Genomic DNA, 19,756 nt, shown 5'->3' on the forward strand with positions numbered 1-19,756 from the left:
TGCGATTCCCCCCAATCCCTCACTTCTCACCGGACTGCAGAAAAAGAGATAGCTCCTCGAACCACTCTGGGCTCCATGGTCTGGCCCATCGAGTCTACACCAGCAGGGCTAGGGGTTGTTCAAACCCCTTGCAAACCAGCTTTTTTCTGCCGAAAAGACTGCATGGAGCGCCCTAGCCGGCCTGTTCCTAAGATGGCGCCTGGTGCAGAATTAATTCAAGTCCAGCAAATCGATGCGGCCATACCCAGAGGGGGAAATCTTCAGTTTCAGGTCAGCAGGAGAGATGAGTAGCGATGGGCGATAGCCATGCCGCACTGAGGGTATTAATACGACAGCACCTGGAGGGGACATCGACCAGACCTTGCACATATCCCCCACCCTACTCCCTTACTCGGGTCACTCATCTGGACATAGAATCTGTGAACTTGCCACCTTTCCGTGAAGACCTAGATTTCTGGCCGACGCCTGGTGGAGCTACCTTGATAGCTATAGAGGAGATAGGCTTTGGACTCCCCCTCTGCCGTCACCTCCATTGGTTAGTAGCACGCCGCGTTCCGTAGAGGGACGCGAAGACCCCTATGATGAAGCATGACACCAAGGGCCCTTTTGGTGTGTGAGGGGTATTTAAAAAACACTAAGTGCTTCCCACCAATGTAGGAAACACTTGCCATTCCTAAACCTGCATTTTTCACCTATTATACATGTGGGTGGATTCTCTTTGTTTCTTTAACTGTTAAAAGGAGTATTCAGAATAGACTGTTGAACTTCTGGTTTAAAACCTGAATTTCTAAGCCATGCATGTCGTCGTAGAAGAATGCTGGTATTAATTTTTCTTGCTGCAGTGTCAGCACCATTTAAAGCACATCTAATGGAGGAATTAGATAGGAGTTTACCTTCTTGTAATAATTCCTGTGCTTTTGTCTTATCTTCTGGGAAGTGGAGATTTGGGTCTTCTATTTTGACCTAGTGGGCTCTATCGTACCTTGCTAGTAAGGTCCCGCGTGTTGGCAATACGCCCGTGGTTAGCAACTTGAGCAGCTACTCTTACCAGATGCATCAATCAACTTAGATTCTTTATCTGGGGGAGGTGCATCTGAAGAAGTTTGTGAATTTGCTCTCTTCCAAGCATTAGAGACTACAAGTAAATCCAAAGGCAACTGTCCTTTAATAAAAATGGGATCGGATGGTGGAGGTTTATACTTTTTGTCAACTATAGGTGTCAATATGCGGACACGGACAGGGTCTTTAAGGTTTCAATCGGCATGTCTCATCATGCATTTTAACATAGATAGACTCTGACTTGTCCTATGTGTAGACCCTATCATCTGGGTAAGCTACATTATCATCTGGAGGTGATGGCTTTACAGGATATAAATCTGGATTATTATCAATGGGTGGATCAATGTTGTAGTCATCACATGGGTCGGTTGGTAAATGACTATTGTCATTGTCATCCCCTATACCAGGTTGTGTAAGTAGAGACCCCTGAGGTTATGTGTAAAGATCTGAGCCTGGCAATGGTGGTAGTGGTGAAGATGGTGGAGGGAATTGAGGATTAAGGTAAATAGAGCTTGTAGCCATGTCCTTTTTCTTGAGAGGAATTTTATAGCTAGTGTCCGCTGAACTAACTTTCCTTTTGGAAGGTGTTTTAGCCAAAATATATCCAGTATCTGGGCTGATATAAAAAAAAATCTGCTAATGGTCTAACATTTCCTTCTTTAGCTCTAGGATCAGTTCAGGAGGCTTTGGAAGGACATCGTTCGATTTCGGCACCAAATGTTTCATTGCCAAACCAGACTTGTCTTTCTTGACTTTTGGAGCGGAAAGTTTTGGTTCCGAAGACTGCTTTTCTCGACTCGGTCCGAGCCTGAAGGCTTGACTGGATGATTCGGTGCCTGGCCACAGGGCAGGCGTTAGAAATATTATCTCAGTGCCGACCATGGCCCGAAGGCAGAGGTGGTCTCAAAGCCTTGTGTTTAGTTGAAGAGAGTTTGGGGGGTAAAGGGGCTTTAGTACTCATGGTACCCTGTCCTGGAGGAACGTTTCGGACTCCAACTCGATTCCTAGATCAGAATCCAATTCTTGGATAGAGAAGGCTTCCTCTTCTTCGACTGCTGACGCCTTGACCTCTCCATGTTTGGATTCTTCTCCGAAGATATACGGAGTTTGATGTATGTTTTGCCGCTGCATGTCTCTTCCTCAAGCCCGATAATCCCGGAGAGTTTTTTTTTTATCGGAACGAACGACAAGCTTCACAATTTTTTTCTTTGTGCTCCAGTGAGAGACACAAGTAGCAGACTTAACGCAGTTCAGTGCGAAGGTACTTGGAGTGGCATCAAGGACAAAATTGAAACAGAGTCCGTTCCATCTGCAGAAGGCCGGCTAGTACGCAACGGAGTAGAAGTCAATCAGTGCGGCAAGGCCCGAAGGCTGTCCACAATGTCTTCGACCAAAGATGAAGAGCTTCCCAATCGATTCGAAATGGAGAATAGTAAAAACGTGTCCAATAACAAGATCATCGAGGGTACAGCGTATTGCGCGCCGAGAGGTACCAGAAGGATAGTTTTGAACCAGAGCATCGCAAACCACGTCCAAACCCGATGGCGGAAAGAAAACAATGTAACAATGGAATCGATGCACAAGTGCAATATCAGTGAAAGGAGGAGTCACCTTACCTTTTGACTAGAAAAGACTTCTTGGAAGAAAAACAACTTGCAAACATCCAGACCCAACACTAGATGGCAGGAGTATGCAAAGAATATGTATCTACAGCACACATGCCTCGAACCAGGCAGTTTCAGGTAGACAAGGCCTCACCAACAGAGTTGGAGTGCAAGGGAGTGTTTCATTTGGATATCTACTCTTGAATATATATGTAATGTGGGTTTCCAGAGAAACTCTTTGTGGAATGTAAAGCAAGGCGTCTGAAATTACCTTAATGAAGTTTACAAAAAAAGTGATGGATGGAATGTGTGAATTAATCGCAGCCACTGGTAATTACTCGGGCCACATCCCAAATACTCGGGCCACATCACAGTCCATCAGGTTTTTGCACACCATGCAACCACAAATTAGACCCAGCCAGATACAAATCAGCCTTTACCCTGCTCCAAATGAAACAGTCCTTGTGAACTGCCAAGTTAGGTCCTCTCAACTGGAAAACAAGCACCTTGAGACCAGTTTCAAGCTAGTTGGGCCTTTTCAATCGAGTGCTGCTTGGTTCCAGTAGCACAGGCCCACATCTGGGATTACCCATCACACTTAGAAGGTTGTAATGAAGAATACAAAAAAGTGATGGATGGAATGCTTGACTTAATCTAAACTCCTGGTAATTACTCAGGGCAGTATTCCAGTTCATTTTTTTGCTCACCAAGTTACCTCAGACTAAACCCAGTCACATACAAATCTGCTTTGGTCCTGCTCCAAAGGGAACAGGTTGGCACAAACTGCAAAATTACTGTAAGCAGCTTTTTACATGCTAGAGACCTCAATAATGGTAAAGCAAGGTATTACCTTCAATCTTTCTATCCAATCGCTGTAGGTATCTACCAGCCATGGACGTTCTGTAAAACAATGAAATCATAACATTACCACTTGAATGAATACATGAAGCCTCTTACGGGAATACCACACAAGACAAACCATTTAAAGCTATAAAAATGCTTACTTCTTTAAGTAATTGCAGTGCTATATTATTATGAATTTATTTACAGATCAAATAGTTTGACTTTCCAATGAGGTGTTGTAATGATGCCTGCCAATGAATTAGAACCTACAGCAGATTTGATGTGGTCTATGGACTTTTGCAGATTGTTTTTGGCTCAGATGAACTGGGAAAACATACATGGGTTTCACTGTCCCGCCCATTGGCTATTTCACTGAAAGAAGCTTGTCTGGAGACTACATCTCACCTGCCAGGGAACCTAACAAGGCACCTCCACTACTTTTGTTCTGAGAAATCAGCGAACAACAATGGTGTATGTACGAATGTTTATTCTATATGTATATAGCTACTGTTCAGAAAATTGCAAACCATTATTGCAATAAGTATCAGAACATAGCGAAGGAAATAAGAAACTGAATGCAAAGGATATACCAGACGCCATTTAAATAACCTACCAGAAACCTGCACTGTCTGCCTTTCAGAGGAAATGTAGTAAATGTGCATATCCCTTAGATGTCTGCAATGTGCAGAACTCTCATTCGGTCTTAGTCCATGGATATGCTGCTGTTTCATCATTCCAAATATCCCCTCGGCCTGGCATTCTCTTCTCTAGCTACCAGCACAATTTTGGAGACTTACACAGTGAGCGAGAAATATCTTAACATAGTTCTCATTTACCTGGTTGCTTGTCAGAACTTGTCATAAGAATCACACTGGTGTAAAACAACGCTAATGAATGGGTATTTTGTTTCCAAAATGCAGTCTATTTGTATTACCTTCAGTAAAGCTCTTTCTGCTGGATGCTTAAACAGCAGATCGGGAAAACGCAAAAGCAGTGCTTCTAAGCACCAGTAGGTGGTGCCATAAGACTAGAAGTGATGAGCAGAGCCACATATAAACACCACCCATGCAAGCTGATCTCAGTTTGTTTCAACCATGCTGCAAGCTCATGTGGAAGCAAGTCCGAGGACATGAAGTAACTACAATTAAGGGTGGGCGTAGTTCGCGGAGTAGCGCTACGCGAAGCTACGCCTAGTGCACTTCGCAAACTTCACGTAGCACTACGCGAGCTGCGTAGTAGCATGTTCGCACTGTGCAAGATGCGTTTTCAATGATTGCACAGTGCGAACAAGCATCCGGCACTGGTCAAGCATTGAAAACGGCATCTTGCACAGTGCGAGCTGTAGTTTTCTGCTGCTCGAGGAGATTATTACTCGAGCGGCAGCTTTCTCAACGCGAACAGGTAGTTTCTCATTGAGAGCGGTCGCGAGCATGCGCAACCACTCACAATGAGAAACCTGACCTCCTCGCGTTGAGAATCTCGCTGGGATGTCATTTTGCTTGCTCGCGGTCGCGAACATGACGTTCAGGACCGCGAACAAGCAAAAAATGAGCACTGCACTACGCTACGCTGCACTACGCATGTTCGCACTGTGCTACGTGCCGCTCGCGTAGTGCGAAGTTGCAAAAACTTCGCAAACTCCGCGAGCGGAGCGTAGTGCTTCGCCCAGGGTTAACTACAATCGGTTTCCTACTTCCGAAGACCAGTGATGACGGTCATTTCTAACAAAGAACTTTAACAGAGAAATTTGGATGAAATGGCTCGGATGATGGTCACCTCATAATCCTGACCAATGAGAAACGTGTAGAACTGTATAACAAACATTTGGAGGTATAATTATTACTGTGAGAAAAGAACGTAGCAGTAGTTGTTTCTATGAGAAGAGAGCCTTTGCTGCTGTACTCTCTATGCTACTCTGGCTGGCTATTATCCTTCAAAATCCTGAGTGAGACTATCCTGATTACTTTGCACTTCATCGGCTGGTGATGTTGCCTAAACTGTACCAATTCGGCCGATGGATTACCTATTTCTGACTTTTGCACACTGGGCATTAGCATTTCTCCGAATTTAGGTTTGTATGAAAATCCAATTTGTTAAGGAAGTGTATTTCTTTATTGTGAACTTACCGGTCACATTGAAATAACACAGAATTTATGATTCCTATGTACGTGTGTATTGACCATTCATATTTTGAAATATTTAGTATTAAGAGTTTGTCTTTAGTGATGAATTATTGCCATATTGTGACTATGGTTGTTAGATAGGCATTTTCTTCATTATGGGTTCTCATGAAGTAAATAGCATCTGTCTCTTATTATCGAGTCCCTATTAGCTTTACCAAAGACCAGATATTTGTAAGTGGTTATTGAGTTTTCATGGGCCCAAAGGTTTTGGTTATAGTATAAATCCTATCTATGATACAGAAGGGTTAGTGTGAATGATTATAAAAAAATACACCGCTTCTGCTGGAGCAAACTCTTCTGCACTCTCTGATGCGGACCCTTTAGAAGAATGAATGAACCAGTGTGCTGATTGCTAGACTGGATCATTTTAGATAGAGGAGCCAATACCGCAAAAACAGATGGAGGGGTGAACGAGGTGTAGAAAAAGAGTGTTACCAAAGGTAACTGACGAATACTTCAAACTACAGAATTCTCACCTCAGGAATACATATCAATGGAGAACCTTCCTAGGTGGTGGATCTGTGGAATTGCTCAGACTAAAAAGTCTTGCGAGATCGAGAGTGCAAATTGCACACCCAGATGGACGTGACTATCAAAGCAACAGTGCTTTGTGAATATATGCACTGATTCCTACTTAGTTGCCAGATCTATCAAGGACAGACACTCCGCAAGCTAAATCAGTGGTGGCAGCTGTGGCTCTGGTGGAGTGAGCTCTCAGAGCTTCTAGAGGTTGCTTATTAATAAATGCATAGCAAATCTTAATGCAGAGGACTATCCATTGCGAGGTCATTTTCTGTACCACCTTGCCCCTCTTTACCCTATAGAACCCAGCAAAGAACTGATCATCCATCTGATGTTCTTTGATATGACTGGGATTCAAACAAATGCTTTCGTCCAGTTTCGAGGGATGAGACGGGGCAAATAAGGTCAGAAGCATGATGGCTTGTTCAACATGGAAAGGCGTCAACACCTAGGGTAGGAACAACTTGAGTGCAGCACCAGTTTTTCAAGGAAAAGGACATCGCAAACACAACCAACAGTTTTGCCTGAAATGGGTTGAACGGTCAGGTACCATGCTGTGTCACTAACTTGTCCCAGTGGTGTTCATAATCCAATTTTGTGAAAGGGAACCTGGCCGCCAGGATGACATCGTCCTTGGGAGGAAGATCAAAAGAACTCACATGCTGCCACTCAGTCTCCATACACAAAGATGCAGATTGCGCCGACTCAGATGCAGGACAGAGGCAAGTTATGGGACACCATGCTAAAGATGGGTGTAGAGCAGAATCTAATTAACTTACTGGCTGACCTGCACTCCGATACAAGAGCTAATGTTCGATACACCCAAGATCTGAAAGTGACGGGGGATATCAGAATTAACCGGGGTGTTCGACAGGGGTGTATTTTAGCTCCATTCCTCTTTAATTTGTATATCAACGAGTTAGAGGAGTACTTGCTAAAAACCGGAGCAGATTACCCCTACGTAGGTCGGAAAGGCGTCCCAGTTCTGCTCTACGCGGACGATGCTGTCCTTATTTCAAGGACAGCAATCGGCCTCCAGACACTTTTAAATTCTTTCTTTGATTTCATGGAGTCTCGAGGCTTAAGTATTAACAACTCTAAGTCTTATGTTATGAAGACAGGCCTAGGGTCACGAAAATCCAACCTTTTTAATATAAATAAGGAAAAAATTCCAACCACCAGAACCTTCTCATACCTCGGGGTACTTTTTGATTACCAACTATCTTGGGGCCCCGCTGTCTTGAGGAAGAAGGGCGAGGTAACCCGCGTCAATGCGGCCATACTTGATTTCGCAAGAAAAATTGGCAATAGTCCGGTGGCTGCCTTGCTTAAATTATATCAGGCAAAGAGCATTGCCGTTGCTTGCTACGGAAGCGAGCTCTGAGGCTATAGCCAGATGCGGGACCTGGAGGTTGTAGAAAATAATTTCCTGAAGCAGATATTGAGGCTACCAAGGGGAACTGGAAACTTCTCCGTACATGAGGAGCTAGGGGTGCCCTATTTAAGCGATAGAATAGCAGCTAATCCTCTATTGTGTTGGTTGAACTGCTGGCTAAATAATGACATACCTCTTACCCATGATATATTAAAAGAAGCCCTAACATGGGAGGGTAGGTTTAAGGTTCCGTGGCTGAAGTACATTAATGATTGTTTTACTGAAATAGGACGGCCTGATTTGTTTTTAACCCCAGACTCTACCACTAAAATAGTTGTCACCTTTGTGAAAAATACATTCATGACAACCAGGTATTTAGCCCGGGAAGAGGCCGAGCTACATAAAGACAGTTAGGAAACACGCACTACTTAAAACCTGTCTACAAATGGAACCATACTTAACATGGCCCATGACTGGCTATGAACGCTATTTATTAACAAGGTTCCGTTTTGATTTGTTTCATCTTTTACTGGCGGTACAGAGTGGTGCCCATCGAGGTCAAGTGTTGCCAGCTTGCGGCTGCGACGGAAAGTCTCCGCAAGATCTGGCGCACTTTTTATATTTTTGTCCTTATTACATAGTACCCCGGAGGCTATACTTAAAACCATGCCTCAAAGAACTGAAATTTGCACAGATTAAACCAGCACTTTACTACCTTCAACTCCTGAACTGTGACTGCACTTTATTTGTATGCAGTTTTCTGAAATCAGTAATTACATTCAGGAAAAGTATGGAGGGATAATTATGCTGCTGTTGTTAGGTATATTGTTAACTTTTTATCTTTTTTTATAACTATTTATATTTTTTAAGTGTTTATTCTGCCTGCTACCCTTGTTTTATATTGCTCATGTAACCTCTCGTTTCACAAATGGAAAGGATCACTTGTTTTTAACTGTATGCTTATGAATTGTGCTTTTATGATTGTAATGTTAACAATCGAATAAAGTTATTTGAACTTGAACTTGTACTTGAACTTGAGTGCAGCACCAGTTTTTCAAGGAAAAGGACATCGCAAACACAACCAACAGTTTTGCCTGAAATGGGTTTAACGGTCAGGTACCATGCTGTGTCACTAACTTGTCCCAGTGGTGTTCATAATCCAATTTTGTGAAAGGGAACCTGGCCGCCAGGATGACATCGTCCTTGGGAGGAAGATCAAAAGAACTCACATGCTGCCACTCAGTCTCCATACACGAAGATGCAGATTGCGCAGACTCAGATGCAGGACCTTCCCTGTTGTTTCAACAGGCGATCCTCTCACAGCGGAAGCCTGAGCAGAGGACAGATGCTCAGGCCCAGAGGTTCAGGGTGATGCACCATGCTGGCCGAATTTGGTGCCACAAAGGTAACTTCGGCACAATCATTCCTGATTTCCTTCAGAACTTGGGGCAGGAAAGGTAGTGTCAGAAAGGCATTGGGGAGTCCAGCGCCCCACTAAATGTGGAATACATTGCGAGGGAGAGCTTTCTGGGAAGCTGCAGCATGCAAAAGTGCTAACAATGCACATTCTCAGCAGTGGAGAACAGATCTAGCCCGGGATTTCTCCACTATTGGATAATGCCATGCCAAACTTAGGGGTGCAATTGCCATTTGTGATCCACTAGGAGTCATCAGCAGAGTTTATCTGGCATTTAAAGATACTGCCTAGTAGTGTGCCAAAAGACAAGTCCTCTGGTGATCCAGTTAGTTCCACAGGAACAGAGCAAAGTGAAACTGCTTGTGGCCCACTATGAACTGCAGACTGCAGGTGGCGCCTGAAGGCCTTCAGCACAAGTATGTGAAACATGCAGGTCCAACAGCACTATCCAGTCTCTGAAATAGAGGGCAAATAGAACCTGGTCCAGGGTGAGCATCTTCAATTTCTGTTTGAGCAGAAATGTGTTGAGAGGGCAAAGACCCAGGATAGGTCTGAGGCTTCCTTCCTGCTTGGTCACAAGAAGTAGGACTAACACTCAGTCCTCACTTCCGAGACCAGTACCTTCTCTATGGCTCGGTTGGCCTAATGAGCCTGAGAGGTGGTTGTGGCATCTGTCTTTACTCTGATGTCATAGAATTGATGTATCGTTGTTACCACAATGTGATGGTTCTGCATTCTAAGTTGTCTTTGAGAGAATGCTTTAGTTCAAATGCTGGAGGTGGTTAAATGTACTGGCTGTGGTATGGATGGGACTTGATTACATCCTACCAATAAACCTGGATTTGATTGTCGCGCAAGTCTCAAGCTGCATTATTATTTTCCTAAGTGAAGATTCTACATTGGCGTAGTCGGCAGCAACAAGGATGGAGTAAGACCTAACAGCCTCAACACTGTTAAAATGGTATTGACTGGTGTTATGCTGGAGGCGGCAGGTGTGGCCGTGAAAATGCAATGGAAGGGGTAGCCCCTCTGGACAATTGGCAGTCCCATCATTTGAATGTAATGTTGGGCCACTCCTCCAGAAGTCAATGATCCTGACTCCATTGGATTAATGGATGGCACTTAAACTTGTTGTGGGATGCCACAAAAAATTGTTGTGGGATTACCAGACTGCGGTAGGGAGACTCACTGAACGTGCTGTGGTTCATCTTTCTTTATATTGATTGTTCCAGGTCGGAGTCTGCCTTTTCACCAAACAGGCAGGAGTTGACAAAAGGCAAGTCCATTAATGAGCCCTGTGGACCTTATCCATGCATTGCGCCGGAGCAACAGGCTAGTTTCCATAGCCCTGCCAAGACAATCTGTGGTATCCAGACTGAGCAATTGATAAATTTGGTGGTACCCCAACCATTTTGAATCGTTTGGGCAACTGAAGGCCGTAGGTCTTTTGAGACCACAGTTAAGATCTCACCCACCATGTCCCAAAGGGTGTGGGTACAATGGCTTAAGCAGGCATCTCACGTTGATTGACCTCAGGGCAAGACTGTCTGAGAAGAACACGGGCTTGCCTAATGTGTCAAATCATTTCAACTCCCTATCAAAAGGAGTGCCTGGAAAAGCGTTACAGTTTACTTGCTGGCGGGTGCTTGTACCACCAAGCTATCATGTATCAGGTGCTAGGTCAAGAAATCTATTAAAGACAACAGAGGTCCTCAGGAGATTTAAATTGACAGAAAAAATGATGAAATTACAGACCACAATCGGTACTATAATCAAGTTTCCAAAGGTCAAGAAATCTGGCTCACCTGGAGCAAGTCTATGGCAAAAGGCGACTTATCAATTGACTGAGTAGAGAGTAGGCTCTCAGCCCAAGTGCCCAACAACGTGTAAGTCAGAGGCTCATTAAAAGGTAAAGAGGTTCTGTCTCTGCCTGGACAGGCTGAAGGACCTCTGTGAGGGTACTTGTTTTAACCTCCATAGTGGGGAGGTGAAGGTCAAGGACCTCCGCAGCTCTTCTGATGTCAGTGGCAAAAGAAACACTTTCCTTTGTTGGTGGCTCAGGGAAGGAAACTAACAAGGTATTGGGCGAGGTGTCCAGTCCACAGGCCTCATAACTCCATGTACCAGTAGGCCTAACGTGTGGCACATTATTCTCCATCCTCTCCCATGTCATCTCCATATTACTGACCCTGATCAAAGGCCGAACCAAAAAGATGGAGTAATGTATGTGCATGGTCGAGCAGGAGTGGTATTGTAAATGTAAATGTAAATGTCGGAATTTGTAAAGCGCACAGCTACCTCCACCGGAGGTGTCCCGGCGCTGTCCGTATACCACTTAGGAACCCTTCCTGGTTTTCCTGGGAAATGTCCACACCTGGGCACCCCCCAGGTGCAGCCAGGCATCCCAGCGCTTTTGGGGCCGTTGTGGAGACTAAGCAAGCTTTTGCCCGGAGTTGCAGCGTGGGACCCATGATCTGAACAGGCACTGAGGTGAGAATATCCAGTCAGGGGAATTAATGAGCCCGAGACCCGCCGAGGCGGGAATCGAACCCTGGTCCCTGGCCAGAGCTCTGCATCAAGGTCTGCCTGCTCTAACCATTGAGCCACACTTCTCCACTTCTCTTGTATCAGAGTGCAATGAGTTTACTATCAGTACAACAAGATCTGGACGTGGCCCGGTCGAGCTGAAGCAGGCTTGGAGGCGGGCAGAAAATGGGTTATGGGTCCTCCTTCCGCATACGTGGCATCTGTGCCGACACTGATGAATAAGGGGTTGGCCCAGGTTTCGGCACCCAGCCTGGTGCCAATAAAGAACCTGAGGTGGGTTCAATGAGTCCAGATGCCGCCAAGAGCAGTAGCATGATTAGAGGGCTCTGCTTATCCTTTGAGCCGGTAGGCGTGCCAGAGGGAACAGTAAGGATGCCGAAGATGCATGGCACAGGCTCATGAAAGCCTTTGACTTGCTGCAAGGTCGCTGATGGGCCCAGAATCTCGGGATGCATCAGGACTAAAGATTAAATCGGCTCCTCTGTGGAAAACGGAGTGAGATAGAAAGCCACAGTGACACCTGTGCGCCTTCTTTCAAGAGTGGCAGAAAGGTCAGAGTACCACCTGGACCCTAGAAGACTTCAAATGCGAGAAACATTGGCCACAGGAATAACTTCGGGTGCAGGACCTTGTGTGATTCTGCACCCTTGACTTGGAGCAGGACCTGCGCAAAGCCTCCTCATGCTTCACCATATAGAGCTTCACCTTGTGATGTCGGGTGGCTTTCTGGTGTAGTCGTTGCAGGCCTTGGACTTATGTGACAGACCCAAACACAAAAGGACCAAGTTATAGGGAAATCACAGGCATTTGCGGACCTTTAACTAATGTTCGTTTTTCGATCAGAAGCTAAGCACGGTACATATCACACAAACTTTGAGCAGTTCACCTTGTATATGTGCTTAAAGCACTGTATCAGCACAGTTCGTATTTTCTGGTGCAACTAAATCTTGGAGTAGTTTGGGAGCCGAAATAGCAGCATTATTTAAGGTGCAGTCAACATGACTACACTACTAGGCCAAATATGCTGGTGTCCTGATCACAAATCTGTTGAGCACCCCTAACACAAAGTGCACCCCCATTTGCAAGAAAAAGCAAATTTTATCCAAGATCGCCTTCAGAGTTTATCTGCATTACAGAGCACCCCGCACATCGACAGAGAGCCAGGCTCACTGTTGCTCTCAAGGTGTCTTGTACAGTCTTCAATTGCAGTGATCAGAACAGAAGTGCAAAAGCACAAACCTTCATAATGTTTTGCAGCATAATGCGCTGCATAATTTCACTCTTCTTGCTGCTTAACTTAGTCAACCATGCCCCAAAATTGGGCCTTCCATTCTGGAAAAGTCTGGTGGCCCTGACTACATTGCACATTCCTGTATTTTATGCGAGTAACACAACTCCCCCAGTTCAAGGCGAGATCTTTCCAAACCGTTATTTACTAAAAATTTTACTGAATTATTGCACACTACTCTTGGGTTCAGGTTATTTTATTTACCATAGAGGGTGCATGCATTGTTTGTCTTAATGGAGGCCAGGTTTCACAAAGTTCCATTCCTGCGGGTTGAAACGTTGAAGGTTTACACAAATTAGCCTGGATTGTAATATTGCAGTTGGGCAAAATGCACAAATATATCATTGCCCTCTATGGAATTACTCTACTGACTGTCAGGCATTATCATTTTATATATATTGCTTTGATTTCACCAGTTTCTCACTACACGAGCACTGTGCTGCTTCACCTCTCATCAAGCACCTATATGTAAATATTATTTTTTGATTTGTCAAAATACATGACTCACCCGTTTGGGAGAATGTTCATACGGAATGTGTGCAAGGTATTCTGTAGTGATTACTCGCACCCTTAGGACACCAGAAATAGCCTCTGAAAATCTATATAGAAGTGTTTCTTTCAGACTCTCCAAAAGAACCATTGTTGCTTAATACAGTTTCCTTTTTATACTTTTTTTAAATTCAAGTTTTACAGTACATGAAACAGATAGAGTAAAGACATCAGTCATATGGAGGGCGCAGAAGGAAGTCAGTAAGTCCGCCAAACCAATACAATCTACCTTAGTCTCTATGTGACGAAGCGGCAGCATGCTGTGGCTTTGTTTACATCTTACATCAATGTGGTATCAGGCTTTAATGCTGACAAGTGTGACACCCTTTCCGGGTATGCATGGTGCTTTGGTGTACACTGGACGCAACCAAAAGAAAGGACCTGAGGGGCGCTCATATGTCTCTGAAGGATGGCGGCACGACCATGGCGTACATATTTAGCTTGCGGCTGGTATTTTTACCTTGTGATTTACTTATTTGCAAAGCCCTGAGGAAGACTATCAGACGAAACGTGTTACAAGTTATTTGAATTTTTTATTTTTGGATTACACATAATAGACTGGTATGCTACCTTATACCATCTGTGTAATGTACTTAGAAATTAGTTGTATTTTAAATATTGTACTTTTTATGTATGACTAATTCTTCTTCTTCTTTGCACAATATATTGTAACATTATTGTAATTTTTGTGTGACTGAATCTAAGTGGTGTTCTCCAGACTATCATTTAGTATATAGTCTGGAAATTAGTTGCTTTGTGGATGTGGCTACAAGAGACTCAAGTGCCCTATGACACTGGTTCTGCCGGGAAGTCTGCGGTGCATGTCCAGAGGGCTCCTCAGATCCTGTAGTAAACATCGAGGGGAGTGTATGGGACCGGTTCCAGGAACCCTTCCCCAGTTTAACATTTTATTCAGGTAAAGGTTCCCACATTTGGAGAGCCCTTTGTGAGGTAGTTGGGCGATTTCTTTGGGTTCATGAGTGGATGGGATCTGCTGGTGTGGACGGAGGGGAGGGGGGAGCACAGGAGGCTCACAGCTCATCCACTTTCCAAGTAGGCCTCAGGCTCTGGAGGTGCATTCTGGATTTAAAATAGGTAGGCAGTAGTGTGGGAAGAGTCACTGAGTAGGATACGCAGTAGGAGTGGAGTGACTGAGTCCATTTTGACTGCAACGTGTTGGATGAAAGCGTCAGGGTGTGTCTGGGTGCACAGGTAATATAAGTCTGGGGCCTTGAATGATCCTATGTGAAAGGGGAGTGTGAGGGTATCCCATTTGATTCAGGGATGCTAGTTAGTCCATGTTAACTTTATGAATTTAGTACGGATTTGCCTGAAACGGCACTGTGTGAGCAATAGGGGGATGGAGCTGAATAGGTAAAGGAGTTTGGTGAAAAGTATCATTTTAATAAGGCTAATTTTACCCACTAGTGATGGCAGGAGTGATATCCAATGGACTATCTGGTCCACCATTTATTTACAGGGTGTCTAACCATTATTCTCCAATAATACAGCTTCCATATCTCTGTTCACCCAAACCCCCAGGTACTTCACAGAATCTTCACACCACTCCAGGGTGAAGTCTGGCACGTATACTGGAAAGATCTGGGTTTTAGTCCAGTTGATGGTGATCCCAGAGAACATCCCAAAACACAGGTACTCTAGAAAGTACATCGTTGAGACTTGTGCTAGGATTTCTCAAGTATAGGGTCATGTCTTCCATATAACCCGAGATAAGATGTTGTGACATGTATCAAATGGTGTATTTCATGTAGTGTTGACATAGTTGTACTGCAAGGGGTTCAAGTGCCAGGGAAAAGAGGATTGGGGAGAGAGGGTACCCCCTGTCTAGTTACCCTCGATATGGTGAAGGAAGCGGAGAAGCTGTTGATGCATATTCCGGCGGTGGGTGCAACATATTGTAACTTTAGCCACTCTAGAAAAATACTAGAGATCAATTTGGGCGAAAATAGTGAGTAGATAGTCCCACTGCAAGTAATCGAAAGCCTTAGAGGCATCAAGGAAGACGGTTACTGTGCCTCAATCTGGGTCCAGAATCTGCAGGTGGGCAAATAGGGTCTGCAGGTTGTGGGCAGCTGATCAGCCTGGTATGAACCTGGCCTGCCCTGGCCTCACGACTGCAAAAATCACAGTTGATGGACAGAATGTAGAACAATGTCATACATGCACCCCAGTACAAGGATCTGGGCCTAAATCCATTGTTTTTTTGCACTCCACACCACCCTGGGTTAGACACTGGCTATATGCAAATCAGCTCTGACCCTGTGCCTCATGGGAACAGTCCAGTCCGAACTACAAAGCCATGTCTTTCCCAGACCGGAATCAAGCATCCAAGGACCGGTTTCTGGCTATCACGACAGCAGAAGATTTAGGCGGTTCGCTATTAATTTGGCTAAGATCTTGTCACAGTTTGGAAGGGATAGGGCAGTTTCCCTGGTTTCGCAGTGTGACCATGACTGCTTCGTATAGGGTCAGGGGGAGTGCAGGGTTTACTTGCTCTTCTTCAAGAGGGGTGAGCAGGCCTGGATAGCGCTTCTAGAATTCGGCAGGAAGTCCCTCTGATCCTGGTGTTTTTTGTTGTCAGCAAGCCAGAGGTCACCTCCTTAAGTGTGTCTACTGTGACAGGCTGAGACAAAAACAAAAGCTGTACCGGCATTAGCCAGCCTAGCACAGTATTATCCAAGTACTTGTCCACGCATGAGTTGTGGGGGACCCCTTGGAGGTATAAAGAATGTGGATGGTGCGCAGGATCTCCAGCGTATCATGGTGTGCACTACCCTGGTCATCAACTGTGTGTGTAAGATTGTCCGTTTTATACAGTTTCTTCAAGAAAGGAGCACCACTCTAACTTCTCAACAAGAATCTCTGCCTTTACTGCAATGGAGCACCAGTAGCTGCATTGATGGCATTCCCCTCAAGACGGCAGGGGAATGCCTAAAGCAGATGCCAGAACCTCCACTGACGTGTCAGGCCACCTGCCCAAAACTCAATTATTCCATTGATTATCTCTAATTTCTTGAAAACTGAGCTATTCAAACAAGTCCTTGAGAGTTGAGTTCTATATAGGTAACTCTGCAGAGAACAGCCCACTGCTTCAGCTGAAGAGTGCCTGCTGGTCAGACACAAACTGCTTCAAAAATTAATCTTGCTAACATCTGCCACCACTACAAAGACATATAATACAATTTTGACCCAATGCGCTCTTCCTCACGGTCTTTAATGACACAATTTTTTGATGATGCAAAAGAGATCTGAACTTGTTAATCAGGTAGTCACTTCAGATGTGAGAAATGTGTTAAATAGGATAGGTTTTAATGTTTACAGATGCTAGGATCTTTTCACAGAAATAAATAATACCACTTACAACTGCTCATAGAGTTGGTGCCTACAAGTGAGGAACATTTTTGTGCAATAATCGAAACAGAGCTCAAGTCTAAGTGAGCAGGCAGCAAAATATTTTGAATTGCAATCAAATCTAGCAAAGCATCAGTTACTTCTAAAAAACAGGGAGGGAGCATATTGCCTGGCATATCATCACACAATTAACCCCGACACAGAGTGGTAAATGCAGTTCATATTAACACTGACTTTAGTGGAAAGTCTTTAGTATTGAATATTTGTGTCACAGTCAGTGCTGTGTATCTCTAGCCACGTTTCAGGATAGTTGTCCTTCTTCAGTATTGAATATTTGTGTCACAGTCAGTGCTGTGTATCTCTAGCCACGTTTCAGGATAGTTGTCCTTCTTCAGAGGAGAATAGCAGGTTAAATGTGTGGGTGCTGGCTATAGTACTCAGTCTTCTCAGGTTTACTATCAATCCCAGAGCAGAGGTGCATCCCAGAGCTCATCAAACCGAATACTCAGCAAAGAGCCAATCAAAAAAGGAGGGGGCACACTGCCTTTCATACCAGCACACAATCAGCCCAGATGCATTGTGGTAAATGCAGTGTGTGATAAGTCACTTCAGTTGAAAGTCTTTAGTATTCACCATTGTTGGTGCAGCCAGTGCTGTGTATCTCTACACACGTGTTTAGGGATATTTGTCCTTCTGCAGTACAGTAACAAGTTAAATTTGTGTGTGCTGCCAATGCTGCTCACAGTCTTCTCCGGTTTCAGTAGTATTCCCAGAGTACAGGTGCATCCCAATGAGATTGTCAGCACAACAACTCAGCAAGGACCCAATCAAAACATGGGGGAGGGTAAAAAAGTAGTTACCTAAATGTGAGCAATGAAAAGATACAAGTAGGTCAATCAAAAGGATCACAGAGCGGCTGTGCTCTAGAGAAGGCACAAACAAGAACAGAAAGGCAAGCCTTCGAATAAGAAGCAAGCAAATGAGTGACAACAAAGCCACCCAATTATAAGCAGTGGTTGGGTTGTAAGTCCACTGTAAGTTCACAATGCGGCTTTCGGTGAGTCACTGTCACTTTTGTGGTAAAGTCATAGAGGTGTGGACCTGCTATGTGCCTTCAGCAGTCTCAGAACTCTGCCTATGCCTTCCAAGTTAGCTAAAAGGACAGATAAATTAAACTAACAAATAACACTGCTCATACATTTTCAAGCTATTCAGCGCTGGGTTCTCTCAACATTCCAGCTTTCATCTACTTACCTTGCAGTTTCATCTTCGCCTCTTCGAGCCCGAATTGTGATTCTGTTTCAAGGACTCTGCAGGAACAAAAAAACATGAAAGTGTTTTCTGGAAGTCATCAAATGTAACAAAAAAATCACAAAACCATACATTATTACCCAGCTGCGAAAACAAATCCTGAATTTTTGCAACGAAATGAGGTGTGGGATTTCAGGGTCTGGCATGTTAGACGGTCCAATCAAGATTTCGGTTAATGCAACATTTTGAAAATCATATATTGCTCCTTTCAAATAAAGTTCTGAGTGAAGAGTAAAAGCAGTGGGCTGCAGCTCATCTTCATGGTCTGCATATATGAAGGGGTTGTTTCAGGAAACATTTATATGAATAGAGATGTACGGCGAAGACAACACAGCCTTGAAAAAAGTGGCAAATATCCGCTGCTTAAGGAAAATGTTTTAAAGTAGGACTAGCTCCCAAAGTTTTCATATACATCCCGCTTTCAATAAAAATTGTTCCTACCACTCAACTAAACAGTACTTATTCATCCACTTTGGAAAAAGGAATGGCTCAAACATTTGAGGAAGTCGAAAGTGTGACTCATATGTTACACACAGACCTATACAGGATTAACAGACTACACAATCTCATCGACTTGAAGCTCAACCAATACGCGGGCTGCCCACTTCTCCACAAAGGCCATATTTATACCATCCTATACTGTTGCAGGTTTCCTACTGCTTATGCCACTGCACGATCCTGAATCAACCTGATCATCTGCATCTATACCAGTTTTGTCTAGAAATGACACAATGACCTCCTACATATTTAATTGCAAACTTTGGATAACTCGTGCTAATAGGACAACATCTTGCCCATGCCCAGAACAAACTTGAAGCAACTGCGAATAAGAGACATCCTTGGAAGTTCACTCTCACTATGTTTTGAACTTGCCAAGGTTCACCCGAGTACTGCAAGCTAACTGCCTCCTTAAGAGCCATTTTGGAAGGGTATGAAAGTATGTCGTTTTATCTCATACCCTTTAAAGCACCAACGTAGGCAATGGTAGCTACATTGTAATATGTATCTAGAGGTCTGATGCCCCAACTGAGGGATTTACAACTGTAAGTTGCTGAGTCACAACGGTACAATGAATACCCACTGGAAAGGTGGACTGGTACTCTTTGCAGAAATAATATTTAACCAGTACCAGATTTATGCACCTGAAAGGCATTTAAGTAACTTTGCAGGTTACAGCTTTACTTTATCCAAACACTCTTTGCTCTTTAAATGGCAATTGTTGTTCAGAATACGCTACTGTGGACCACAAACTAGAATAGTGAACACTTAAAACACATGACTGCATTAGAAAGGTGGGCAATGCAAGAGTAGCCCATGCTGTTACCACCATACACACCCCTTCACGAAACTTTGTTGAGGATAGCAGAAAGAAAGCGGGACATAGACTGGAATTCGAAAATGCACTCTGCTGCACCTAGTCCTTAATTTGTTCTGGTGGTCGCAAGATGTGGGCACCGAGTCATTTTTTTTATTCATAAGGCTTTGACCCAGAGAAAGCCCAAGAAAGGAAGAAAAGGGGATAGGAGGAAAGGAAGAAAAAGACAGGACAACATTGGGAAATGGAGAAAACATGGACTTTAAAGAATGCGGTAAAACCATAAGGATGTGTTTCTTGCTCACTGGGGAGGTGGTGGGAAAGGGTTTTGACTTTTTCTTTTCATTGTTCTTTGTCTTTTGTCAAAAGCA

The 19,756-nt window shown here is 44.1% G+C and overlaps 1 protein-coding gene across 2 annotated transcripts in view; it reads right to left on the minus strand.

Annotated features, from left to right (window-relative positions):
* The window catches only part of PANK4 (pantothenate kinase 4 (inactive)), a 483,727-nt gene that overhangs the window by 80,354 nt on the left and 383,617 nt on the right, over positions 1-19,756 (minus strand). For both annotated transcript variants that reach the window (XM_078642473.1, XM_078642474.1), the window contains exons 14-15: positions 18,014-18,069; positions 3,514-3,563 (exon numbers count right to left, since the gene is read on the minus strand). In XM_078642473.1, the coding sequence (XP_078498599.1) occupies positions 3,514-3,563; positions 18,014-18,069 (106 nt within the window). The remainder of the gene's footprint in view (positions 1-3,513; positions 3,564-18,013; positions 18,070-19,756) is intronic.

Source organism: Lissotriton helveticus, chromosome 5_1, assembly GCF_964261635.1.
Source record: "Lissotriton helveticus chromosome 5_1, aLisHel1.1, whole genome shotgun sequence".
In the NCBI taxonomy this organism is placed as follows: Eukaryota; Metazoa; Chordata; class Amphibia; order Caudata; family Salamandridae; genus Lissotriton; species Lissotriton helveticus.